The following is a 26931-nucleotide window of genomic DNA, read 5'->3' as shown; positions in this document are numbered from 1 at the left end:
GTATAAGCAGGGAAAAAAAAGAAAAAAAGAAAGGAAGAAAAAGAAGAAAAGGAAATAACAAAAATTTGTGTATTTAAACAATTCCAGAAGGACCAATTGCCTCCTGTGACCATTATGAGGTGCTTCATCCACCTGTGGGATATGCTGGGCTGAAAAGCACAAGCCCCAGCAAGTCCCAGTGCAACTGCCCCATCAAAAGGAGGAGCACATTTGATTGAGGCCTCCAAAGCAGTTATTGACTTGCACTGTGGTGAACATCAAGCCTTTATAAACAATAAAGATACAGACAAAATTATTTGGCTAATGGTTAAACTGGATATTTTGCATCATATATAAATATCATTGCATATACTTATTATTCCAATGCAAGAACAGCTGGATTAGTTAACATTAGTTAGCTAACACAATGTAACATTAATACAAAATGGGAGAAACCATTGCCTTCTGCTTATATTAAAGAATAAAACTGATTTTTTTCAGCATCAAGCACATGAAAGGGAAAGAAAAGCTTCTGGCCAAGGAACCAAAGGTTTGCCATAAGTACATGAATAAAATAAATTACTTTCTATTACAGGTGATAAAAATTGTACTCAGCATCTTTTGATATATATCTTCTCAAAAGTTTTGTGAGCACAGCCCTCTTGTGGGCTCATCTGTGTTTGTGTTAACAACTGGAGATGAGGAACAGCTAATTCCTTTACCTGTTGCACAAACCTTCACTCCTCCAGGCTACCAGAGAATTGGCTGCAGGTATAATCTTTCATTCCCTTGCCCTGGAGGAACAGAGCTGCTGCCAGCAATTGGTCAGCATAATTTGGGTTTATTGTTCTTCTTCTGAAGTACTATCTTATTTTCTTTTTCTAAATGAAATACCTATTCATCACGAAAAAAAGTAATGTGCTATTTTGATGTCTTCTTCTGATTTTCTTAACTCCTACCTTTTAAAAATTTTCAGCTGCATGACGATGAGGTAGTGACCCACCATGTTGGGAAATAGTTGTGCTGAGTACAGACATGAACTTGAAGAAAAAGTGGGGGCTGATTCATTAAGTTATGGCATCCATCTCCTCCTACAAACATAACCCACCTATTTGTCAAGGATCTACTTTTTACACAGTTTATCCTCCTGGTTGTTGGCCGTACTGATGTCCCCAAACTCACTTGGGCAAAACATTCAATAGTGCTGCTTAATACCATAAGTGTATAATCCATAGGATGGATACTAATTGTTGTAGAGGATTAAAAATACACCTTTATAATACAGAAAATATAATGCCATATATTTCCTAGATTTTACACTATTGTTTATACAAACATAGAATTAGGGAATGGTTTGTGCTGGAAGGAACCTTAAAAATCATTTAGTTCTAACCCCTTTCCATGGGCCAGGACACCTTCCACTAGACCAGTTTGGGATTTTGGGGACAATGAAATCCAGACACATTACTAACTTCAGTTTCTGAGAGGACCCACTTATTGCTTTGCCACCTGAACATCTCCTAGTGGGACTAACCAAGGCTCATAGCAATCCCACTTCCCAGCCTGCCAAAACCAACTGGGGAGACCATATCCAATACAACCAAAACCAAGAGAGTCAGAATAAATCATACATGTAGAAACTTCAAAATGCTAAAAATAGATGCTTTTTAATGCCAACAACTCTTGCATAATCTGCTTCACGCAGCTTTGATTCAAAGGTGAGTTATTTTTAATAGAACAACACCAAAGGCACAAAGATTGGGTTCAGATGGAATGAACGGTGTTCCAAGGGATATAAGGGAAATTTCTAGAGAAATAAGGTCGTTGAAATGACAGGCAGGCGATAACTCCGCCTGCAACTAAGCAGAACAGCGAGGGTGACTTGTGCACAGATGGAAACCTTTGCAGTGTTAGAGGAGGCAAGGCCTGGCGAACTAAAAAGCAGAAAAAACTCTGCATGGAAGTCTCAGCCCTGACCTGGATTCCCTTCCTAGCCCCAGAAAAGTCATAAGCTTTCTATCTTTAGTTTCCCCTTATTGCAAGTGAGGGTAAGACTCTTCTCTAACTCTTCGCAGCTGCATAGGAAAAATAAGATATAAGCTGTCCTTATGCACGCAACACAGGAGACAAATAGATAAAAGGAACAAGAGTGGGTATCAACGTGAATACCGGAGAGGATAGAAAACTGGAAATAAACAGGACCTTTGCCATTGATTTTCTCAAGGCCAGGATTTTACTTGAAGGGACCAGAGGTACAACTAATACTGCACACTGTCAAAGGTCGCCAAACCAAGATCCACCCAACAACACCAGTGCTCTCCATTAGCTCTGCTGTCGTGCCTCAGTGCTGACCCTACCCAGGTGTGGGGTGCACAACTGTGTACCCAGGGAGACAGGGAGAGTCAGCATAGCCTTCTGACTCTCTCCTTGCCCTGAAAGCATGGAGGAAAAGAGACCATGGCAGGGAGAGGAAGGGAAAGAGCCTGATAGTCCTAAACAGGATGAATGGAAAACGTGAGTGCAAAAGGACAGGGTGATAGTGCTTTCCAAAGGAAAAAGAATAATTAGAAGCAGCAAACATAAACCACAAAAAATAAAGGAGAATGAAATGGAGATCATCAAGGCTGGGCGGGACATAAAGACAAAGAGGAAGGAGAAAAACCACAGCTCCTCTCTTCCAGAAGGCACCAAAGCCCTGTCAACTCTGCAGGGGCAAGACTTTAAAAAACCCCATTTGTGCATGTTTGTGTGCACACAGGGCTGCACGTGTTCACAGCTATGCAGAGGCCCCCCCAGCCTGGGCTGCATTCTGTCAGAAGCACAGCTCCAACACCTTCTGCCTATGCTTAAATCAAACCTGCTGCACTTGGGAAGTCATCTCCAAGGTCCTCCCAGGGGGGACAGCCTGGGGAGATGGACTTTTCTTTGAGAAAGGGCTCTAAAAGCGCCCAAGAAAACTTCTGGCAATAAGAAAAGCAAACAGCTTTTAGACACACAGACTTCAGGGTTTGCTTCTTGCACCGGAGGTTGCTGCACATGGTAGCCTTGATGGACACCTAAACAGCAACAGCCTCAATCACAGTGGACCTTAACATTGCTTTTTTTTTTTTTTTAATCCCAGCTCAACAGTAAACACTGCCTGACCAGGTTAACTGAGCCAGCTGATGGTGATGCAGGGTTTTTGTCTCCCATACAACAAACATTGACTAGTACTTTCTATTTAGAGCAATCCGGCATTGTAAACCTGTCTCCTCCCTTTGATAAGAGGCATATCACTAGACAGCATTAATCCCGGGCCCTTTTCTGACACAAGAAAACACAGCTTTGCAGTCAGGAGATAAAAATCACTGCTCCACATAGATTTTTTTTTTTTTAAAGTTTACATATCATGCAGAAACATGCACAAAGTCAGCCCCAAACAATATCGCTATATCCAGCAACCTGGTGTGCAAGTCCTTGAGGTGTGTTAGTCCTCCTTGGCTTCTACTACATTTAATAAGACTGGAGAATTTTCCACATCTTTCTAGACAGGGAAAAAGGTCTTCAGAGACAAATAAGAGTTTCCTGTTCAATATTTCATGTAATGATTCCTCCAAAGGTGTAAACAGGAAAAGTGTCTAGCCATTTAGCCTGAAAATGAGAGCCTGCCGTCCCTTCCCTTTATTGCGTTTATGTGTTAAAAGTCATTTAGAAGGGGATCTGCCAGATGCTCAGGTACAAATGAGACAGCACAGGCTGTCAGATGACTGGCTGAGGTTCCAAAACTGGCCTACCCAGACAGACTTCTGGCAGGAGGGAGACCTCAACCTCAACTTTTCCCACCCTCTCCCTTCTGTCCCACCAGGGTCCCAGCAGGCAGCGTCAGGGGAATCAGTGCTGCAGAAAGATGTGCTCTCCATCCTGAACATCTGGACTCAGCAAAGGTTTACTTACAGCAAAATTACATCTCCAAGCATTCCCCTTACAGATTTTTAGAGATGATACCTTTCAGGAAGACAAAAATTAACCCATTGGGGCACCTGCTGCAAACTTTTTTGCATTACTTAAATGCAGGCTCTGACTTCCAACATCCCATCAGCACAAGTGGGGCTTCTTAGGAAGGGAAGGCACAAGCACAGGCCTTGCTCTCCAACAGCCATGCTTCCTTCCAGCTCCATCGCAAGCAAAAACCCTGAGTTTGCGTCACAAATATCAAATGGTTTTTTTAGCTAACTGACAACAGACGCCATTCGGAGTCAGCATATTTTGATTACGGCACACTGTTCGCAGGATTCAAGAGCTCGCGCGCCTTGCATTGTTGTTCAACACCAAAATTAAATTGCAGTATAATTAGCTTTGCTCCAGCTACACCTTTCTGTCTGGATGGATGTGATACCTGCAAAGCCCGTGTTAGGTATAAAATGTGTTCCTGATTATAAAATGTTTGCTTAATCTTGAGGGCACCGCCTTGTTTTTTAAGGCCCTCTGTAAGTCACGCACTCCAGTACGTGCTGCCCGTTATCTCCAGAAGGCTTAAAACTGGAATCCCCATGATTCACATTTTCCAACGCTCATGGCCAAACCCGTCCGCAGAGCAGCTCCTCCACTTTCTCCCATTTCACAACAAGCCAAATCTGCAGCGTGGCCGCACAGCTCGGCTCTGCGAGCCACATGCCAGCGAGCCAGCAGCCACAAAACACACCGAGCCCCGGCTGCGGGAGCCAGAGGCCGGTGAGCTCCAGGGCTGGTTTGCCAGGCTGAGGTGGCCGTGGCTCCCTGAGGCCTCCACCCGCTCATTGAGGGACGGCTTGGAAGTACAGCTAGCTGCCAGAGTCACACAAAATGCTGGGCTGAGAGGTCTGTGTGGTCCTGCTGCACCTCCCAGGGAGCTTTGGGAGTACCCAGTGGTGCCTGCAGCAGCACAGGGCTCACGGCATGGCCCCACATGGATCCGTGCCTCAGGCCAGGCAGACCTCGGGACAGGCCACCACCTCACAAATGTTTCCAGTCAATCCCACAGCTCTGCTCCTTCTGCAGAAGACACCAGCAGCACTGCTACCTATTCCATCCAGAGCTTCAGTTTATTCCCGTCCTCTTTTAAATACTTTTTTAAAATGCTAATTAGTGGAAAATAGCAGAGGAGGCCAAAACGAAAGCATAAAGCCACCAAAAGCAAAATTTACCGTCAGCCTTCCAATTCAGCATAGTGATTTCCCATGACACCAAACAGAAACATTTTGCTTTCTTGGTAACATTTTCTTCAAATTATTCACAGAGTGATAAAATTACTATAACATATCACAGTTCATTCTTAAATGTCTTCTATATATACCTTGCTATCACTAGATGATAGCATAGATCATATAAATTAAGATATAAACCCTACCTGACCACAAGAAAAAGGAGAAGTAGAAAATCTCAGCTCACAAGCACCTAATTGTCTCGCTCCAGAACCTCAGCAACAGACCTGGGAAGAGAATTCGCATCTCCCCTCCTGCCTCACACTTTCATTAGAACAGCATTCCCCACCCCTGCCCCTCCAGCATTGCTGTATCACTTCTCACTCAAAGGATCTCTCCAACACTTGTCACTGAGGGCTGAACGTCAGCTCGACGAGCACATGTGCATTTAAGAACAAAATTAATCCTCCCTGCACATACTAGTCATGTGCATACCATCACTCTGGCTTTACAGAAAATAGTAATGAAAAAGAGATTCCTCACAGGAGTTAGATTAATATAGCAAGACACATCTGTACATACCCTGCTTTTTCTACATAGCTGTGCCACGAAACACTGCCATGGGCCTCACAGACATGGGGAAAGCACAACGACGCTCCCACAGTAGGTGGAAGCCACGCCAGTAAAACTGGTTGCACAACAGGGAGGAGGGCCAGGAGCCTCCAGGGGTAACACAGCTGCAAAATCCTCTAGGCAGAGGGGTAAAGGAGGGAACAGCTCAAGCATAGTGCCTAAGCTGCCACCAGTGCACATGAGAATCTCATCCCAAGCATCCATGAAAATATCGGGAAATGACGAGAAGCTGCCTGCCACTGACTCACGCATGTTTGGAAAGCTTCTCTCCCTGTCACCCTCCTGTCACAGTATGCCCAGTGGTGCCACTCAGCTAGGGAACCCCTGTCCATGTCAAGCGCTGCCCAAAATGTCTGTGTGAGCATGAGCAAAGCCATGACTTCAAATTACCTCGTGGTGACATGGCTGCACCCATCACCACAACACAGCAGTGACACTACTTCCCTGTAATGCTGCACAACGGTACACAAGAGAAAATTTATAAATTGTAAGCCACTGGGACACTCCCCTCACCAAAATATTTGGCCAACTCTACCTATGCAAGCTAACTCCATGATGCAGGTGCAAGTGTAGGAGCCCAGGAACCAAAGTATCTCTGTGACTGCGCCCCAAGAAGAAGAGTGCCCTACACTGGCTCAAGCCTAAAACCAAAGTGCCGCTTACTAAGTCTGCAGCATTTGTGTCCCCCCCAAGGCTTCTAGCAAGGTGTTGGCCATGGTTAATGCTTAGCTCACCAGATTAATCCAAATAACAGCAAGTAGCCACTGACCTTCACGTGAGAGCACACGCCTCGGGTTGCTGCTGAGCACCAGCAAGCAGGTGATATCCCAGCTGAGGCCAGGGGCTTCCCTGCACACCCCACCCAATGCAACAGGTACCACCAGTCCTACCACGGCTCAGGAATTTCATGTCCACAGATCAAACCCATCTTGCACTGACAGACCTGGCCCAGGTTCAGTGCAGGCCAAAACACCCATGAGACAATAGGTTCTACCATTTCTACTTGCACAGACACTTGTAGCCCTGCACCCCAACAAAGCCATGGGGTTTTAAGTCTGCTCTTACCCTCCCTTCTCCTGACAGCTACACAGACTTAAATGGAACTATTTAAAGCCGGTGTAAAAGACACCAGCAATGGTCCGACCTCAGCAACAAAACTGGACCAAAACCTAAAGGCCAAATGAATGAAAAGAAAATTACAAGGTAAAGTTTTCCTTCCCAGAATGTGTGCCAGCTGCAAGACTCTTACATTACATTGATGCAGCTTTCCAAAGTTTAAATACAATAATTTTCTGTATTAAGGGCCCAGTAACCCTAATGGAGGCATAATTAGGCATTGATGCCATGCCCATATGAGAGAAGCTTGAAAAACTTAAATAAACTGTGAATGGCAGGATTAATACTGCAGCTTTGCATTTTGTACAGCTGTTTGAATACAGTACACTGCCTGTGATGGCATCAGCTGTTGCTTTACTCTGAGTCAGTACTTCTGAAGTTAAAACGGGCAGTTCTTTTAAGCAAATAAATAATTACCTCTCTTATTGTTGGCCAGTTTACTTCAGCAAAAAGGTTTGGATGCATATTTGTTTTATATTAAAAAAACCAACTTAAAAAAAAAAAAAAAAAAAAAAAAAAAACAGAATAAAAAGAAAGCCGAGCTGCAAACAAAAATAACTGGCCAAATTCAAAGTCCAGCAATGCTAATAAGAGAATTTTAATTTACTGCAATGGCTCTTCAGGATGAAGAACAAGGTAATGCAGTTTTGGAGATCATCTGCCCAAGTGGGAATATCATATAGATGCCTGGAGAGTCCTTGAGAAAACGGCTCACCTCAGTACTGATTGAAGAGGAAACACAATACTTTGGTGAAATAGAATTCTGTATTTCTAGGAAAGGCTCCAATAGCAAATTGCTTACTAATGCAAGAAGCCTTGTAAATTTTATTATGAATGAAAGGGGCAATGGCAAGCGTGTGACATGCCACAGCGTAGGCACACATGGCCGAGTCAGTAAAAAGTAAATAAATAGGTTACTTATAAGCTCTAGAAGACACCTGAAAATATCTCTAACAGAAACTCAGGCTCAGTGAACTTCAAGAAAGAATATAAAACAGCTCCAAAATGATCTTACCATTTTTTTTTCCACCAGGTGAACTAGCTATTCTACAGGCTAATATTCAATCTTGGCTTTCTTATTGGAAATATCAGCCGAAAAAAGTTAACCTATATTTCTTCACTGTCTTTAAAAAATTACTTACCACTGGAGAGGGAAGAAACTATCTATGTAAGGAGCATGTCAGCCTGATGCCAAATTCACCTGGGAAGCACAATGCCCAAATCACCCTCCCCCTGCCTCACAGCCTGGCCGAGCCCTTGTCCCCATCACCTCAGCCGGATCCTTCCCCAAATCCCTGCCACCACAAAACTTTCCAGTTTCTTTCCCAGGCAGCGTTAACGACAACATCGCTCTAGAGCTGCGGGAGCAGGAGGAGAGGAGGGTGCGGAGCCCCGGCTGGGGCGGTGACGGCGCCAGCAGCTAAGTGCTGCTGTGGGGATGAAATATGCCTAATGAAAAGCTTACCTAAAGCTCGCGGGGAGCCAGCGCCCGGCCGGCACAGCCTCTCCAGAGCGTCGGGCACGAGGCCGCCAGGACGCTCGCTCGGGAAAGACGAATTAACTAAAAGTTAATGTGGATGTTCTCATTCAAAAGAAAAGTGGCCTACTCCAAAGGGGATTAGGCTAAAGTGAACTAAGGCCACTTTACTTCTGAATGAGAGCATCCACACAATAGTCCAATGCACTTTAACTAATGCACTTTAATTTTACACCCAATCAATTTGTCTTACCTCTCCTGAGTGTCCTTGTGTGGACAAACCCAGAGATTCATCGAGTTTTGAGGCCAGGCAGGGAACATTAGATCAACTCATCCCACTCCCCGTGTGTTATGGGCCATTGCCTTTCACAGTTATCCCTTTATTGATCCCCAAAACTCATGGATGACTTACGTATAACCTCTGACGCGGGCAGGGAGGAAACATTTCTTCAATGGCCTGGATTTAAAGATGCTCGCAAAATAAAAACCATTTGCAAAACAATAAGACACCATAACTTTCAGCAGTCCATCCTGCTGCCAATAGAAGAGGCCAAATTTGGGCAAAAATCCATCCCACCTTCTCCATGCCCTGCAAGTTCACAAGAAAATGGCAGTCTCTGTATTATAACTCTTAAATCTCTTTTGGTTTTTAAATTGCAAACAGACCCTTCGTCAACAGGGCAAACCCACTTTTTTTTTTTTTAATTCACCTCACCAATATTTAAATTTTCAGCATTTCCCCAGACATCTACGACAAATCTCAGACTCCCTTTTCCAAAACATAATAACCTCCAGAAACCACTTGCTGCCTGCGCTATCGCTTTCGTACGCACAATGACTCACGTGAGCCTGAAATTTCCACATCGCTCTTTACGTCTTGCCTATGCATTTACCAAAAATAAATAAATTAACCCGTGACAGCAGCAACCAGAGAGGTAACTGAAGGAGTTGAGCTCTCAGGGGCAATGGGGTTCCCCTGTGCCAGCAGCCCTCTCGCTAACAGAGACCAAGCCATCACCGCCACTGCTGAGGGACTGAAGCTTTCCAGGGATCTCATCTAAATGAAAAAAAGGGAATACTGAGGACACCGGCCTGATGGAATTCTGCTCTCACGTATGCTCCAGGCTACATCTCAAAGGGCAAAAATAAGTGAAAGTGAAAAGGCAACCACACTAAGCAGGCCAAAGAGGAGCTGAAGGAACTGCAGAGAAGCTTTATTCCAGACGCATTACAGAGTATCGGCGGTGGGTTACATATGGAGCTGTTAATCAGCGGCGTAAATACACTCAAAGAAGGCCAAACACAAAACTTGTGCTCTCTTAGAGCTACCCCCCTCTCCAAATATTGCTGCAACTGCAGAAAAAAATTAAAATATAACCACTAATTATTCCCAATTTGCCGTGTAAGTCAAAGCCTGCTCTGATAAACAGAGCATGTGGAGAAGAAGGTGGAACACCAAGGCCGTGAGGTGACACTGCAGCGCACCCTGGTCTCTCCTCTCGCACAACCCTCACCAGGAAACAATTCCAGAAACCTTCAAAAATGTTCCTGACCAGAAACAACTCTCCTCTTTATTTTCTTAAACTTGTTTAGATTACACAAGATAGATCCTAACTGCATGCTCACATGACCAAAAAACCCCAAATGCAGAAATGCAAAACAAAACAAAAGATTCCCTAATTTAAAGAAGCTGTGCCGGATTTTTAGTGCTTTTTGAAGTAGTATTTATCAGCATGATGTACACTTACTCATTTTGATTGAGAGCAATATAATCTGATTTTTTCAAGGTCTAACATTGCCCATGCGGGGCTGCAGTAACCCTTCTTCATGCAGAGCCCATTACCTTTATTGCTACCTGCGGACCAGCAGCCATAGAAAAACTCAAACCCTCAGCCATAAAGGTTAAACTTAAGGTAAAACTCATTTTTTCATAACTTTCAAGCCTCCAAGTTGCCCCAAAATAACAATCTACAGTCCCTAATGCAGACACGGCGAGCTCTGGCTTACAGGAATGCCTTGGGATACACTTGCAAATGTTTAGGATCAATTCTGAGGTTAACTGGGCTTTAAACTCAGCTCTGTCAGGCCTGATGTTAAAAGAATTCCCCCAAAAATCCAGGAATTAAACTATCCTTTACAACAAGAGCTAACTTCAGTATGGAAAACTTTACATGGAAATTATGCCTGAGCATGCAACTTCAGGAAGGCACCCAGCTGTAAGGATGGCCCCTTTTGGGATCTTGAATGATTAAAAAACAAAAAAGAACCCCAAGGATTCATTAACTGAAATCATAAACTAAAGAACATATATTCAATCTTATGTCTACGCAACAATGTATTTACTCACTTAAAGAAATGGAGAGCAAAGAAAATCTTATTTTGCTAATACAATTTCAGCCACAGTGTATCAGATGAAAACATGTCTGGAACAGAAATTAACGTATGCTATCTTCACATAAATAGCCTGCCAAACTGGGACATGGTAACAGCTTCTAAATATCACAGCGAAAAATAATAAATATTACTCGAAAACAAACAAAAAAGGATTCACTGGCTCAAAGTGACAGTCAGAGGAAGAAAATTAAATTTTGAGTCTTTTAAGCATTATTTTATTGGTCATCCTCAGAGTCGTACTTTGCTGTAACTCTTTTATTATGCAGAAATGAATTCTACCTTGCACCCTCTGCACCACATCTATTATTTTGATGCCTGTTCCTCCAATATGGGAGCACATATACTAAAGGCAGCAATATTTTTAGCTCTCCTCTTTAAAATCATATATGGTTTGAAAGTACCTGTGAAGAAGTCCCAAAGTAAAATAGTATTTCTCAGTAATTTTTTCCCTAAGGCACTATTGTTGTATTGGCTACAAGGTAGAGCTAATATATTTCAGAATTTGGAAAGTTAAGTCTAGTTGTAACCGGTCGATGCCCTGAACAACTCTACCACTTTCAGCTATGTTTTATATTGGATTCCAGTTTATGATTCTTTCTTTGTAAAGAACATATTTTAAGTAATTGTTCCATTAAAAAAAAAGGTGCTGTCTATCTGCATTTTTGTTACAGCAACTCCACAACTGCACACATTAAAATAAAATCTATTGCAACATAAATAGAGGTGTTGCTTTATTATATACCTGTGTATATATGTGATATATTATCACCCAAGAAGGGCCATCTAAAATGTCACAGTTGCAAACATTTAAGACTGTAACAAAAATGACTGAGACTCCAGTATCGGTTTACTATCCTTCAACAATTTCCCTGACAGTGGAGTCAAATAATGTTGAATTATGGACCTTCTTGCAGGAAGTCTTATTTCATGTTCATTTTTTGATCATTTCCCTCATAGTTCCTATAGGAATTTGGCTCTTCGCCGATTTGCCTTTAAAAGTTTCTGCATCTGTAATTGGCTTGTGCATTATTAAATCGCAATTTTTGTCAAGCAATGCTACTGTGGACAGGCTCAACAAGTTTATTTTCAGTAAGAACAATACTGTTTTGTCCCTATAAAATCTATCTTACACAGCTAACACATTTTACTTGAATGTGGTGGGTACTTTGTACCATGTTTTCCTTAAAGAACTTTCTAAAGGTTTTCTTGTAGTCTAGTAGGAGAATTTTACAGTTTGGACTAGAGCACCTGGGTGCCAAGGTGATGTGGTTTCAAAAAAGCAGCCCCACAGTAATAGTTCAGGATTACCTACGAAACTGAATTTCTCTTGTCAGACTACAGGCAGTCTTTGGGCTTTTTTTTTTTTAATCAGAGGGAGTTTTCCCAGACACATCACAGAACAGCTGTGTTCTAAATCTTTCTGGGCTCTGACAAACACTGAAAATTTAAACATGCAAATGTTTGAAAAGCTAATGATTAAAAAAGGTTTATTTTGAAACTTTTGAGGATGACTTCAATTCTTCAGCTAGGTTTTTTTAAGTCCCGGGGTCTGGATGATTTTGAGTTCAACTCTCCCCAGCAAAAAGCCCGGACTCCTGCCTCGTACTTGTGCAGCTGTGACGGTAAACACCAACTCTGCAGGTCTCACCCTGGCAGGCAGTGGGGTCGAGCCCGTGGGAGAAGGATGCTATTTTAGTGACCTAGTGCCACTGAGCTGGTTAAATCACTGAACAATGGTTAGTGTTATAGGGCTTTACTTTGCAAAATCTAGCATTAGTGTCATTGCTTTCTATTAACCGGGGGGACTTAAAGGCACTGCCTTTGAGGGGCCTTTAGGGAAAGAATAAATAAGGGGAAACCAATAAATTAAAAGAAAAAAACACCCTGTTAACTGTAACCTTTACTACCACAATATAAGAAAATGTAATTAAATCCATAATAAAAGCTTTTACATACTTACTCTTTTACTACTCTCCAAGCAGAGCCGTGGGCAGGCGGGGGGCCCCACGCCCGGAGCCAGCCCCTCGCTCCCACCGCCCGGCCCTGCGCGCCCGCGCATCCCACGGCCGCGCAGCCATAAACGCGCCCTGCGCAGTCACATCCTAATTAGCCGCCCCGGCGACCAGCACTCAACACCTTATTATTGAACCATTAGGGCCCCGATACTGCCGGCCGCGCCGGGGCCGGCTTCGGCACCGGAGTTTACCGGAGGGCGCGGGGGATTGCGCATCCCCGGGTAAACACCCCGATCTCCGCGGGCTTCATCCGCCGCCCCATCGCCCGGGGAAGGGGAGGGGGGAAAAGCGCACTTTTGCACCTCTCCCCTTCAACGTGGGAAGCAAAGCCCCGCTCCCCGCGCAGCTCCGCGGGCGCGGAGGGGTAGGTGGGGGCTGCGCGCCCCGCTGCCCGCAGCGCCCCGGGGCAGCGCTCGCACAAGCCGGGCTTGCCGGGGCCGGGCCCGCGCAGCGGGAGAGGGCACGGCGCAGCGTCCGCGCTCCGGGCAACAAAACGGGGGGCGCGGGGTGGTGGAGAAACACACCGACCCCCAACAACCCCAAAACTGCAGCTCTATTTCTTTAGCTTTCACTTTAATAAAATAATGATTCGTTGGGAAAATGGGGTATAAATCTTCATTTTGGAGGCAATTAAAGTGTTGATTTCATTCGTGCCCCTGAGCAATTCTTGTAATTTGCTCAAATAGCTTTATGTACCCAGCACTCCAGAGCTTTTAGAAACCCATTTTCTAGTTAGACTTGTTGGATTACAATTTTTATTCAACATCAGCGAGCCGAGCTTCCCTCAGCTAGACCCTGGCAGGAGGGCTTCCCTCGCTCTAAGGCACTGCATGGGGCTGGCGATTCCTGGGAGCATCCTCACCAGCCCCGGGTGGTGAGGATGCTGCCACACCACCCTGCCACACCACCCTCCATCCACTCTGCCAAGCTTTTCCCCTGTACAGCAAAATCAAAAAAAACCCTTCAAAACGACCTACCTATGTGCACATAAACCCCTTTCTAAAAGTTCATGCCTTCCTTCAAGCCTGCCTCCCCTGTCACAAACCCACAGCCTTTGGCAGATAGGAGAAAATATTTCAGATACTGCCCACACTGCAATGCAACACACCTTTATGTCGGTAATCTATAAAATAACTCCCAGCTGACAGTGCCAGTGATAACAGCAAAGCAGCTGAGGAAACTCCTGTCTGCTTGGCTGCGCCTTGCTTGAACAAAAGGAAACCTCCAGAGTCAGGAGCAGATCACTCCTAACACTATATTTACATAGCTGATCAAAAAGAAGAAATAACTTGAGGGGTTTCACCAGGGATTTCTTTTTCACGCGTGTGCTTGAGGTCCCCTCTCTCACAGGCAAAGCGCTGCTACCCCTCGGTTCAGAGCAAACAAACAGACCGCGAAAACCCCACCGTTTCACCCAACTCGAGTAAAAGCCAAATCTCAGTCACTACCATCATCCAGGAGCTTAACTGAGATCTGGGCACTTTCTGCATTAGCCCCAAGTGCTCCCATGAAAAGGCAAGGACCCCAGTCTGCACCCAGTGGAAGGAGGAGGGATGGGAGAGGGGATAGCCAGCTCTCCCCACTCAGCTCACCCGCATTTCCCACCCCGCTGCAGCCGACATTAAAGGTCTGAACCATCCCAAACAAAACCTGGACAACCGTCACAGCCACGCGAGGCTTTGCTGGCTTGGCTTTGACTATATTTATTTTTTAAAGAGAGGGCTTGAAAACTTAAAAGATCAAGGAAAAGAATTTAAAACCTGAATCCCATTTTATTTTCTCCTTTTTTTTTCCCTATTAAGTAAAATAAAATGGGCGCGTTTGCAGCAGGCAGGCGTGCACAAAGCAATGTTCACTCAAGTCTAAAAGCGTTCGGCCAAGGAAAACTGACAAGACGGACTAATGAACCGTAGAGACGGGAAGAAAATAGCCAGTATTTGCTAGATTTCAAACCCTCTCTGTCTTCTCTGGACCACCTATCTCGGATTTTATTATTATTTTGGTCAACGACTCCAGCCCTTCCTTCTCTGAGCTACCAAGAAGCCAGTGATTCACAGATACCACTTCTATTATTGGAAAGGGTAAATAAAATAAAGACAAAAATTAAAAGCGACAAGAAACAGGTCGAGTTTGCAGGCGATGCTTTTACAAGCTCATCTCACCAGGTCGAATCTGGGAGCAAGCCTTAATGAAGCAATAATAGCCACATTATTCAAAAATTTTCATTTCGATGGAAATTTATCTAAAAGGGACTTAATCATATGCAAATAATAAAAGGAGGCGTAGTGACCCAGCAAGCGATCTGCATACAAATTTTAGCGTTGTGCGACGTTGGCGAGATCATACCTGATCCGTTAGATTTGCTGATCTTGTTATGTCTTCACTGTCCGATTTTGATCCGCCCTCTCTATCGTCTATGACCAAATCGATAGGCATTTTTCCTTTCAAACAGCTAATATACCGGTGGCAGAAATTGTCACATAATTCGTGTACCTACATTATTACAGAGGTTAAAAAAAAAAAAAGAAAGAAGAAAATAGAAAAAGAAAGAAGAGAGGGGGGAAAAAAAGGAAGAAAATATAATCAGGAATACATAAGTAAAATTGACAAGTGCAACCAGTCTCCCCCCTTCGCCCCTGTGACATCAAAAGTCCTAAATAGGGGAAACACACTGCAATTATCCCCCTGAGACCTCTAGACGCATCCAGAATTAGGAATAACTTTCTTTTCTCGCAAAATAGAGATATCCCAGAAAATTGACAGTGACAAGATGATTCACAGGCTACAACATATTCAACACCCGTGTTAAATTCATCTGCTCCCGGAGCTGTGGCCATTAGAGAGGTGACCTGCATGGGTGACATTTAAGGTAAACTATTTAATTTCATCCAGTTATTTCATCATAAACCCTTTCCAAAGGGGTATGAGGATAGAAAAAAGGATTAAAAAAAAATCCACATGCACTGGGCTGAAATACATTATAGGCATCCATGCCCTGAAATCCCCAGTTGCTCTGATAGACTTGTACCTGAGCCGCCTTTATTAATGGGCAGATTTTAACACATTTTGGTAGAGCGAGAACAACCTGACACTTATGGTTAGATAAAGTGACTGAGGCTCACGAGAAACTTTTCAACTATTTAAAAACCTCTCAAAATGTTTATTTTTAGGAGAAAGGGAATTCTCTTCTAGGCCAGCTATCAATGACACGTAAAAAATCCTCAGGAAACCCAGAGCACACTTCCAATTTAACATGAGCTCAGATGACACCGCCTGCTTAGAAATTAGCATTCTCCCTCCTAAGATTTCTAAAACAGCCAACAAAAAAATCCTGCGCTCAGGCTGCAATCTCTTTCTTCTGCTCGGAGGTGTACAATATTCCCAGGAACAAGAGACAGACAGAACTATCAACTCTGCTTTGTCTCTGCAAAATGTTACAGGACAATCCACGACCTGAGCCTGACCTGCAGATGGCTCTTAAAAAAAAAAAAAATTCCCCCTTAAAACTAACTGCAACTAAAGTCTCTTCTTCACCATCATCAAGAAAAAACAGTATCTATTTTTTTTTAATCACAATTTCAGGGGCTTGACTGAACTAACCATTTCGAATCTCATCTGCGGCACCACAGAACTGCAACTATTTATACAAAGCCAGCAAAGTATTACAATGAACACAAGGCCTGGGCGTTCGAGAGCTCGGTTTTAGAGGCTGAAATTGTAATTAAACTGCGAAGAGAAATGGACGCCAAGATTGGTCTTGACACTAATTACCAGAAAGAAAGACATTTATGCAAATTTACCAGAAGCCTGAACTTCAGCAGTACTGAAACGGAGGAGGAAGAAGGGGGGGGGGGGGGGGGGGGAAGGTAGAGGGAGAGAGAGAGACAAAAATTACCTTCTCTAATTCCAACAGATGAAACCTTAATACTTGTATGGCTTGAATCATCTGCAAAGACACAAACAACACAAGCATTAATCTCATTCCTGGATTTGAGGATATTTCCCACAGCCACCTCGGCCACACTTTGTAGCTTGACTTTTCTCTAGTAAATAAAAAGTTGTTTTGATTTATAGCAATAACACTAAAATTTAATAGCGGTGGCTTTGTGCGCTGTTTAACGAGAAGCGACCTAGAGTTAACAAAAAAAAAAAAATCCCAATTGCAACGAAGCAACTGAATTATACGGATCATAAACATTTCTTAAAAAAAAAAGAAACAACCCTCTAAACACCACCATTGGCTCCTCGCTTTGTGAAAGCGGGTGCAGGACTCCTACAGTGGAGGCAAAATATTTATCCTTAACGGGGGAAGGAAAGAAAGAGAGAAACGACCTCATTTTCAGTGAATTTGCCACTGGTGCATCTCCAGCGATTGTAATCCTCTCTGTTTCCCATCGAGCTGCTTAAAAGGTGCATGGAGGGGCTGGTTAGAGTGGAGATAAATCCACACTCTTCTTGGGCAGGCAAGCTCACCATCAAGCCCGCCAGCTCCTCTTTGGATGGGGTTTTCCTTTATATATATCCTTATGGGATTTTTTACTTCCAAGCAATTACCACACCATGTTTACTTGTAAATATAAAAGTAATCATTGTAACAATTATAATTTTTAAAAATCCACGTGAGAAATTTTCAATTTAGCACCACCAAACCATCTCTCCAGATGACACAGAAGTTTAAAAAAAAATAATAAATAAATGGGAAGGGAAGGGAGGGTGGGGAGAGGAAGAAGTGTTAACTCTTACCAAGTTATCCAGTTCGGGATTAGAGGAAAAGAGGGGTTTCTCTGCTCGGATCTAAATGTAAGAAAGGGGGAAAAAAATAATAATAAAAATTATTTGAAATATGGAAGCCGAAAAAGCAGACGTTATTATTTCTTGCTTCATTACACTGTCGGGTCCATTATGTAACCTTCCGTGCAAAGCCCTGACTGCTGGATTTAGTACATCAGCCAAACACTTGAGCAAGTGAATCAAATACACTGAAAAATACCTATGGAGCTTCCCCGGCAGAGCCCGTCCCGGCTCCCGGGAGCCGCGCAGCGAAACTCCCGGCCGGGCACAGACCGCTCCACTTTACCCATTTTTCAAGGGGGGTAGTAAATGCCGAGATTTCCTGATTTTTTTTTTCCTCGTGATTTGTTTTGGTTGGGGTTTTGGGGATTTTTCTGTTTTGGTTTTTATGCCTCTTTCAGTAAGAGAGGGGGGAGGGGGAAACGCGCATCTTTATCTCAACAGAGACTTGTTTTTCTCGATACGTTTTTTTTTCCCTCTTTTTTTTTTTTTTTTTTTTTTTTTTTTACTGTTTTCAACCCGTTTTTTGCTGACCTGTTTGGCGAACACTGCTATGTCTTCATTGAAAGACTCAGAGGAGCAAACATCGCCTCCCGCTACCCCGGGCTCCCTGGGTGTGCATGTAGCTAATTCACATTTCTCAAAAATCAGTGCTAAAAGAGGGAACAGGGGGTGTCTGAAAGAAAATACAATAGTCACACACACAGAGGGGGGGAAAATATCATAACGAAACAAAAAAAAAAAGAAAAAAAAACCCCAAACACAACAATAGTTAGTCCCACAGCAGCGTGCATGGGGAAGGGGGCACCCACAGATGGGGCTCCGGCACCCCCCGCCGCCTCCCGCAGCGTCCCGGCCCCTTCCCACAGCCGGCAGCCCGGCATCTCCCCGGCCTTTCGGCACTGCCTGGCCACAGATATTGTTAATACAACCTTAGGACAAGCCAAGAATAAAACCCAAGCCGGTTCCAGCAGCCATTTTGAATTAACTTTCCTTGTCTTTAGGAAGAAAAAAAAAAAAAATAGGAAAAAATTAAAATCCCTGGGCATACACTTCTGCCTCTCATGCTTTTAATTCCCGCTTTCTGCTGGAGGACTTGCTGGGAGCGAAAGGGGGGAAAAAAACAAACCCAAACCAACAGAAAAGCATAAAAAGAAAGAATCCCAAAAAAAATGAAAAAAAAAAAAAAAAAAAAAAAAAGATAGGAGAAAAAGCCCTTAAACGCACCCAGCAGAGCTCCGACCCACTGGCCAAGCCGGGCTGGCTCCCTCCGGCCTGCCCGGCCCTCCGCCCCCCGGGGGCTCCGCAGCCGCCGACCCGCGGGGGAAGCCAGGTGCTCCTGGGCAATCCCAGCCTGGAAAGCCTCCCCGAGAGAAAGGCAGCGTGTGCATCTGGTTCCCTCGCCCGTTTAATAATTTAAATAAATAAATAAGCGTGGGCGCACACACACGTATATATACGTATATTTATAACAGGGAGTTTGTTTTTTTTTTTTTCTCCCAGGGCTTCATACCTATTTTTTTCCCCTCTGGGTACCGTACACCACCGACTTTTAACCAACCCTTCAGATTTCTGATAAACCGATAGAGAAACCGAACTCTACGAATTTTATTTTCCTCCCCCTTCTCCTCACTGTCCTGAGAGTGATTTTTGAAGGCTCCTTAAACTTCCCTTCAAACTCCAGCTGAGCAGATACATTTTAAAAGCATCTGCGCCCAGTGTAATAACCCCGTCAGCTCCCATCTCAACGGCCTAGAAACTGCTTTACAAGTTGCCACATTGAGAAACATTCAAAGCTGTCGGATAAAAGATTTGGGGGGAAAAAAAGAAAATTAAAAGAAAATTTAAAAATAAAAAGTCTTGAGAGAAGCAGATCTTGAGTTCTCTCAGCGCAAGGAAAGACAAATAAGGTGGAAAGTTGGGCAAAGCTCTCCAAACTCTCCCTGCTCCAAAACTCCGTGCACAGATTTACCACCGGGCGCAGGTTGTGCCCTGGGAATATTATTTTCCGCCTGCTCCTCCTCCTCCTCCCCCGGTGATCTGCCGCCCCTCCAGCAAGCTCCTTTTTCCCCGAGCCCACGCTGCTCCCCGTGCCGGGGGGGGACCCCAACCCCGTCCCCCCCCGCCTCCCAAAACAGCACCGACACAAAATTAAGAGCGCGGCCCTTTTCCGCGCAGCGCTCCGCATCCCGCCCTTGCCCTCCCCGCGCTGCCCCCCGCTCCATCCCGCGCAGCTTGCGCGGAGCCCTGCGCGGCACCCACCCGTAGATGGCATCTTTATCTCTCTTGAGGGCGTCGTTGACGGAGGCGCCCATGGCGGGGGGCATGGCGTTGGCGTGGGCGGCGTGCGGGTACTGGTGCGAGTGCAGCGGCGGCCCGTGGTTCAGGTGGTGCACGGGCTGCATGGGGCGGGCGCCGTGGGGGTCCCCGTACATGGTGGTGGGGATGCCCACCCCCTCCATGCCGCCGTAGTGGGGCAGCTCGTCGTACTGCGGGGCAGAGAGAGCAGAGAGGCGTCAGGGGGAGGCGGGGGCAGCGGCTCCGCTGCCCTGTCCCCCCCCCCGGGGATGAGCCGCGATCCCCCCCGAGCGCGCCCGGGCTCCGCCGCGCCGGCGCTGGGGAGGGAGCAGAGGGGCTGGGCTGCTCCGGCCCGCAGCCCTCCGAGTCTGGGGCGGAGGAGAAACAACAACAACAACAGCGATATTAGTAATAATAATAATAAAATAAATAAAAGTGGGGAAAAAACCCCACCCCAATCCCCATCCCCAAAGTTCTCCAGCCCCCGCCCCCCCACCCACCCCGTGAATGGAAGCGGTTCCCGGAATCCAAATTTCCCTCCGCTAAACTTTTTCCCGCTGATAAGAAGTCAGGTACCTCACCCAGCGAGGATGCAAAAACTTCAGCAGCGGTAAACAAAACAAAACCAAAAAAGAGAAGGAGCGATTTGCGGGTTTCCAGCAATTCCACGCGAACACAACTTTTAAAGCCGAAAAGCTGGAAACGTTCGCCCGGGCTCTCGGGATTTTGGGAATGCCTTTTTTTTTTTTTTTTTTTTTTTAAGGGTTTTCTTTGTTAAAGATTAAGGACCGAAAGCTACCGCGGTTCCCAGGCAGCGGGGGAAACGGCCACTTTTCATCTATTAAAAGCGAAGGTGTGAATAAACACTTTTAAAGATCCCTGACACTTGCTTGGACCGAAAGAGTAAAAGGCAAGTTGTCAGCAGAGGAACTTTCTTTCCCAACCAGTTCTCGGACGGCGGCAGGCAAATTAGGCAAGAAAACGTCTTTCCAGGGCTTTTCTCCTTCCCCAAATCCCTGTTCACCCGACTACAGCTGATTTGTTTTTTTTCTCAAAACTCCAATTTAGGAGGTAGTTAGAAGAAAAGAAAAAAAAATGGGGATCGCACCCAAAATAGAAACAACAATACACATGGCAGTGAATGCTGGTAACCTCCAATTCAAATTAAAGTCACTTTCTTTCTAAAAGAGTGGGGGGAGTTTGCCCTCTGCACTGCACCTTTTGGGACAGAATACATTTAAAAAATAAAATAAAAATAAAGAGGATTGAGTAAAAAAGCAGGCAAAAGAAGGGAAAAAAAAAAAAGTTGTGCTTACTCCCAGCCAGAACTTATCTTCTGAAAGTGAAGCGGTATATCATCACTAACACAGCAAAATGCTCAAAGACATGCACACATTCAAATATTTCAAGCACTGGTAATATTAAAAAAGACATTGGTAGGACTAGAGCTACAAAACCAACAAATACAGAGGCTCGGACATATTCACTTACATGCCTGCATGTCATTAATGTATAGAAAGCTTGCCTCTTCCCTGAGAGCTCCGGGATGGGGAGTAAAAGAATCAAGAAAACAGCAATATACACAGGTTTAAAGCCTACAAGTACAACTGATAAATCCTCCCGCTGCAGGACACCGCTTTGTGCCCCTACTCCAGAAAGGAGGGGGAGAAAAAAAAAAGAAAAAAAAAAAAGAAACTTTTTTTGCAGCGTCTCTGTCAGCCACGTTTCAATATTATTTCACATTTGAAATCCATTTTTTTTTAATCATACGTACCCTTTGCGCCATCGGCCTGCTTGCTCCCTTCCTACTTCAACTTCTAATATATCCTCTTTAAGGCCAGTGTGAAAAGAAAGAAACACGAAGTTCCCCCCCCTCACCCCCAAAAAAAGGCAAAAATCCCTTAGCGTCTCCAGCAATGGAAGCAAACGAGTAAAATCTTCGGCTTGCTGGATCTCAGCGATGCGATACGGTAACTCAGCATTAAAAAAGGAGAAAAAAATTTAGAAGAAAAAAAAAACCAACTCTCCCTCCTTCCTTCCTTCTTTTTTCTTTCTTTCTTCCCTCTCTCCCTGTCTCTCTCTCTTACTCTCCCCCTCTCGTTTCCAAGACAGCAGCGGGGCGAAAGCAAATATAAAGTCCCCAAATCAGTTTTTTTTTTTCTCTCTCTCTCTCTCTCCTTTTTTTTTTTTTTTTTTTTTTAAAGTGCCCCTCAAACCCAACTACCAAGTCTCATGGCTTTTTGCCACTCCGGCTGTCAATCACAGGCGAGGTTGTCAAGGTGGTGAATGACTGATGATGATCCGCTGCGTGTGCTCCCACCGCGCAGGACACCGCGAATGTTAATTTTCGAGTGCGCTCACCCAAAAAAAAAAAAAAAAAAAAAAAAATTCAGAAAAAAAAGAAAAAAAAATTTAAATCGAGGGAAGAGGAGAAGGAGGGGGAAAAAATTAAAAATTAAAAAGGCTCTCTAACGCGCCGGCTCTCCTTTTATTATGGTTATTATGATGATGATGATGATGATGGGGGGCTTTTTTTTTTCGCTCCTCCTCGGATCGCTCCTAATTCCTCGCCGGCGCCGGCTCGCTCTGCCCCTGCGCGGCCGCCGGGCGAGGCTGGCGGAGGCGGGCCGGGCGCGGCCCGTCCCCGTCCTTATCCCCATCCCTATCCCCATCCCCTCCGCCGAGCTTCGCCGGCGCGCTGTCCTGCGCGGGGCGATCCCCCCCGCCGCTGCCTCCATCCGCCGAGCCGGGGGTCCGCTCCCTTGCGTTCAAAAGCACAGCCATCCCTCCCCGCAGCCCCGCCGGCCCCCGGCCTGGGAGCGGAGAACTCGCAGTGCCCCTTCCTCCCCTACCTGCGGGCCGGGCTGCGCCGAGCCCCGAGCGGGCGCTTGCGGGGTCAGCTGCCCCGACACTATCGCATCTTCCGCCCGGGCAGCGGGGCGGGAGACGGAGAGCCCGCGGTACAGCGGACTGAGCTGCTGGGGGAACGGGGAGTGACGGGGGGGTCCTCTGGTAAATCCCCCGGGACAGACGGGACGCTGCTCCTCTGCTGCCGGACCGCCGGGTGCGGCGGGCAGCAGCTCGGCCCCCGCCGCCACGTCTCAAACTTCGGGGAAACGCGTTTCGATCCCCCCCCTTCCCGCCCCTTTTCCGCTAGGACCGGCTTTTTATCCCGGCGAGAGAAATCCAGACCTCTCAGGTAAGAGCCGTTTTCATGCACTGCCCCCCACCCACCCACCCGAGACACGCGCGTGGGGCTCATTTCTCTGGCGATTTCCCCGGGGAAAGGCGCTCCATAACCATTCCCCACCGCAGCGGTCCCTTGCAGGGGGTGGCTGTGACCCAGCTCCCAGGGACGCGTTTCCTCCTCTTCTCACCCCCCCCCCCCCCCCACTATGAAAGAAAAAAAAAAGAAAACAAACAAAAAAAAAACCCAAAAGACCCTTTTTCAGCGTCTCCACTAGGCCTTTATGAGCTTAATTCAGCGCAACTCAGCCCGAAACACTTTTACAATGTAATTACAGCCCTACAAATTGTTTGCCCAAACCTCATCCTGGATAAGGATTTTACAATTAGCAAACAGTTATTACTCTTAGGGCTCGCTGTGAGGAACTACTCAGCTCGCCTCTCCGCCTGTGAGAGGCCGGCCAGAAAAAAAGAAAGAAAACTGGAAGAAAAAAAAAAAAAAAAAAAAAAAAAAAGAGGGTTAATCCGGACAGCAATTAATCATCTATTAAACGGGAAAAAGTAAACGGCCAACTCCGCGCTATCCCGGTAAACTCCTGCCGCGGCGGATGCGCTGCGCTGCAGCGGCACCCGCGCAGCATCTCACCCAGCCGCCTTTTTAGGAAAGCAACTCTGTTTGGGTTTTTTTGTTGGGGTTTTTTTTTTTTTTTCCGTTTCCCCCAAAAACTTGCTGGTTTGCGGGAATCTATTTAAGCTTGTCCATCGCCTGGTAGAAAGGGTGAGGGGCGGGGGGAAATACGGATACGGGGAAAAACAATAAGGAAGGAGCGAGGGAGTCTGGTGGGTGCGGCGGGCCGGGCAGCGGCCTCGCTGCGGAGCGCGGAGCTCTGCGCGCTCCTACGCGCTGCTGCGCGGCCCCCCCCGACCGCGGCTGGGCCTTTGGCGAAGGGATCCACCGAGCTGAGGCAAAAAAAGGCGTCTGGGGAGCAAGGAAGCCTCCTCCACAAGGTGGAATCTGGGTCCATTTGCTTATCGGATAATAAATGAGGCTTTTAATCAGGCTGAATTTCCCAGCTTAAGGAAAGAATTAGTCATACCTAGGAACAATCAAATGGTTTCTAGCTGGCTTCCCTGCCGCCTTCCTAGCAGGGATTTAGGAGGGGAGGGGGGCGGGGGAACGGGGGGAGAATTAGCATCCAAGTGTGCTCTTTCACCATTAATACTGAAATTTGAAAACTGAAATAGGAACAACCAGAAGAGCGAAACAAACAAGAAACCGCAGAAGAAAGCATTGGAAAGGCGGCCCGGAGATAATCCAGGAATGCTTCAGATAAGGAAGGGGGGGACTATACGTGCGGAGATACCCAAAAAGTCAGAGCCTGATGGAAAGGCTGAAAGAGGGACGGGGGGTGGGGGGGAAACCCGCACTTGTTTCGAGCCTATTAAAGGTCACATCGGGCTGGGGGGTGGGCTGCGGGTGATGATAAAAGGAGTTTAAGAACGAGGGGTTTAAGCGCGCAGATGAAGAGCAGCGCCAGGATTTGGGGGGTTTGTTTACTGGCTCCCGATGCAGAAAACAAAAGAGCGGCGGGTCCGTGCGGAGAGTCAGCCCGAGGTCAGCCGGGGCTGCCCTGCGCCCACCGCCGGCACAGCTCGGGCCCCGGCTGCCGCGGCCGCCCGGCGCCCCGGGAGTCCGCGGGGCCGGGGAACGGGAGCTGCCCGCTGCCCCACGGCCGGGCCTGACGCTTGCAGAAGTTATGGAGAGGTTTGATCAATTAAATGGAGGGCTTCATAAAATATTTCCTAATAAAATTTACGGTTGTCTTAAAAGTTTCCAACAGCGCTATCTTTTTTTTTTTTCTTTTTTTTTTTCTTTTTTTTCCACCTTAAATAAAATTAACTGGGAAATGAGTTACTGGCCGGGATTTTCGGGATTTCAACGGTGACAGCAGTGCCGGCGGCTGGAGTGAAAGCACCGTACACAAAAGGAGTCTTTCAGGGACAAAAGTTGCGGCGGCTGCCGGGTTTTCCCCGCGGTGGCACCTCGGGGTAGCCCGGGCAAGGCAGCGCGGAGCCGACCTGAGCCTTGCGCTTCCTACTTCACATTATAAATAGAACATTTCAGCCTAAAATCCGTAGACTAACACCTGAGCTGGTAACACCATCGTGTTGGGGTTGTGAAAGGGTTTTTTCTTGCACGGTTTGGGTTCTACAAGTTCATTTGGGTTAATTTGGAAACGCTGCTCCGCGCCGGGGTTCGCGACGATCCCTGCCTTTAGCCCGTTCGCCCCCCGGCACTCCTGTATTCCCTGCATATGCCAAACCCTCTTTCTTTCCTGTCGATATTCCTATACTTCTCGTTGAATTAGATAATAATAACAATAAAAGAAATTGCTGGATAAAACCGTGGCTGCTTAATTAAAAAAAAAAATTAATAGAAAAAAAAAGAAAAAAAAAAGCCGCTGGGCTGCTCTGCATCCCAAGGATTGAGCTGTTGTGCCGTCTACTGGGAGACGGGAAAACTACAGCCAGGAACGCTTCCCAATTTTCTGCGAGAGAAAAGTCCAGTTTTCGGCAATTTGGAGGGGTCGGGGACGCCCAAGTCCTCAGTAGAAGAAGAGCTACTCGAGACAGCAAAGTCGCAGAGACACTTATTTTTTCCTTAGGCTGCACCTGTATAATTACATAAAAACTCCACTCTTAAGCGTTTAGGGTTTTACTGACTGCAGACCGTGGAGCAATGATATGGTGAAGATGGTTTGAGTTTACCCGTGAGAGGCAGCTGGACATTAACTAAATATGTAGGAAAGAGGAATTTTATTAAAAAAAAAAATGGGGGAAATATTTGCGAATGGTTTAAAAACTTCTCCCCCCCGCGACCAGCCGGCTGCAGCCTGCGGGCGGAGGGAGATCCCAGCTCGGGCAGCTCCCACCCCGATGATGCTCTCGGAGGGCAGCGGAGGCAATCACTTTGATGCCAGTCCTTGGCGGAGCAGCAGGAGCGGAGTTTACGCCGGCCCGGCGTTGGTCTCGGTTTAGAGGAAGCAATGACGTTGCTGTTCTAAGTTCCCGAACCTTTGCCCGGCCCGAGCCGAGCGGGTCCTCCTGGGCAGATGCAGCCTAGCTGGGTAATTCTCCTCTCCCCTCTCCCTGCCCACTTGCTTCTCCGCTCCCGTGGCGCCTGGAATGTTCTCCTCAAAAATACAAAGCGCAAGAAGAGATTAAAAAAAAAGAGGGGGGAAAAGCTTTTGTTGTTGTTGTTGTTTAAAAAAAAAAAAAAAAAAACCAAATCCCAAACTTCTAACATGAGCCCTTGACTTTTATGAGGCGAGAGCCGCAGAAGGGCTGTGAAATGCAAAGTCTTTGTCGTATTTACAGAGAGTGTCAGCAGCCGACTGGACACGCAGATAAAAATCTAGTGGTCTATGTGAACTCCAAGGAATGTTTTAAAGCAAAGATCTCTAAGCGCCTATTCTCAGTTCACACATATGCCCGCACGTAGCCTACAAAGACGGAGACACCCACGTAGCCGAACAATAGTGGGGATTTCTTTTAGTGGGTTAAATGAAGGTATAAGCAAATCCTCCTGCCACTTGTGGCACACCAGCTCCGACTGCTCTTTGCCTTCAGAGCCACTTGCCAGAGTTCAACAGAGGGTGACATTAGCCTAAAATATTCGATACTTTTTCTTTTATTCTGGAGACTTTTCCCACTTCTTGTGGGCTAAATTCAGCTCCCAGTACATCTCTGCGGGTAAAATTGCTGTCTTTGAAGGAAACAAAAATCTGCCTGATCTTTTTAGTTTTATTTTATTTTATTTTAATGAAGAAGGTATTACTGATACTTTCCTCAGCATACATAAACCAGAAATTAAATGATTGCG

The 26931-nt window shown here is 46.0% G+C and overlaps 2 protein-coding genes across 7 annotated transcripts in view; one reads left to right on the top strand and one right to left on the bottom strand.

The window, feature by feature from the left end:
* The window catches only part of MEIS1 (Meis homeobox 1), a 107945-nt gene extending 85105 nt beyond the window's left edge, over nucleotides 1-22840 (bottom strand). The window contains exons 1-7 of one of the 6 annotated variants that reach the window (XM_041404250.1): nucleotides 22715-22840; nucleotides 21637-22218; nucleotides 19827-20053; nucleotides 18099-18240; nucleotides 17517-17567; nucleotides 16669-16719; nucleotides 15120-15266 (exon numbers count right to left, since the gene is read on the bottom strand). In XM_041404250.1, coding sequence (XP_041260184.1) covers nucleotides 15120-15266; nucleotides 16669-16719; nucleotides 17517-17567; nucleotides 18099-18240; nucleotides 19827-20053; nucleotides 21637-21648 — 630 coding nt within the window. In that variant the 5' untranslated portion in view covers nucleotides 21649-22218; nucleotides 22715-22840. Of the gene's footprint in view, nucleotides 1-15119; nucleotides 15267-16668; nucleotides 16720-17516; nucleotides 17568-18098; nucleotides 18241-19826; nucleotides 20054-21353; nucleotides 21604-21636; nucleotides 22484-22714 lie in introns of those variants that run through there. The other 5 variants (XR_005952634.1, XM_041404251.1, XM_041404253.1 and 2 more) reach the window with 5 other exon arrangements.
* On the top strand, nucleotides 21823-25364 carry LOC121335913. Its single transcript, XM_041404491.1, has 3 exons — nucleotides 21823-21832; nucleotides 22659-23061; nucleotides 24294-25364. The coding sequence occupies exons 1-3, from the start codon at nucleotides 21823-21825 to the stop codon at nucleotides 24544-24546; spliced, it is 666 nt and encodes a 221-aa protein (XP_041260425.1). The 3' UTR covers nucleotides 24547-25364.
* Nucleotides 25365-26931: the final 1567 nt, after the last annotated feature.

This window comes from Onychostruthus taczanowskii, unplaced genomic scaffold, assembly GCF_017590055.1.
Source record: "Onychostruthus taczanowskii isolate IOZ18803 unplaced genomic scaffold, ASM1759005v1 scaffold21, whole genome shotgun sequence".
NCBI classification, from domain to species: domain Eukaryota; kingdom Metazoa; phylum Chordata; class Aves; order Passeriformes; family Passeridae; genus Onychostruthus; species Onychostruthus taczanowskii.
The sequence above is the reverse complement of the archived record's forward strand: the minus strand, read 5'-3'. Positions and strand labels throughout refer to the sequence as shown.

What these genes read in the sequence shown, in the direction of transcription:
- LOC121335913 (XM_041404491.1), top strand. An exon ending in GAGAAATCCAGACCTCTCAG is followed by an intron (nt 23,062 to 24,293) that starts GTAAGAGCCGTT and finishes AAACTGAAATAG; the next exon opens with GAACAACCAGAAGAGCGAAA.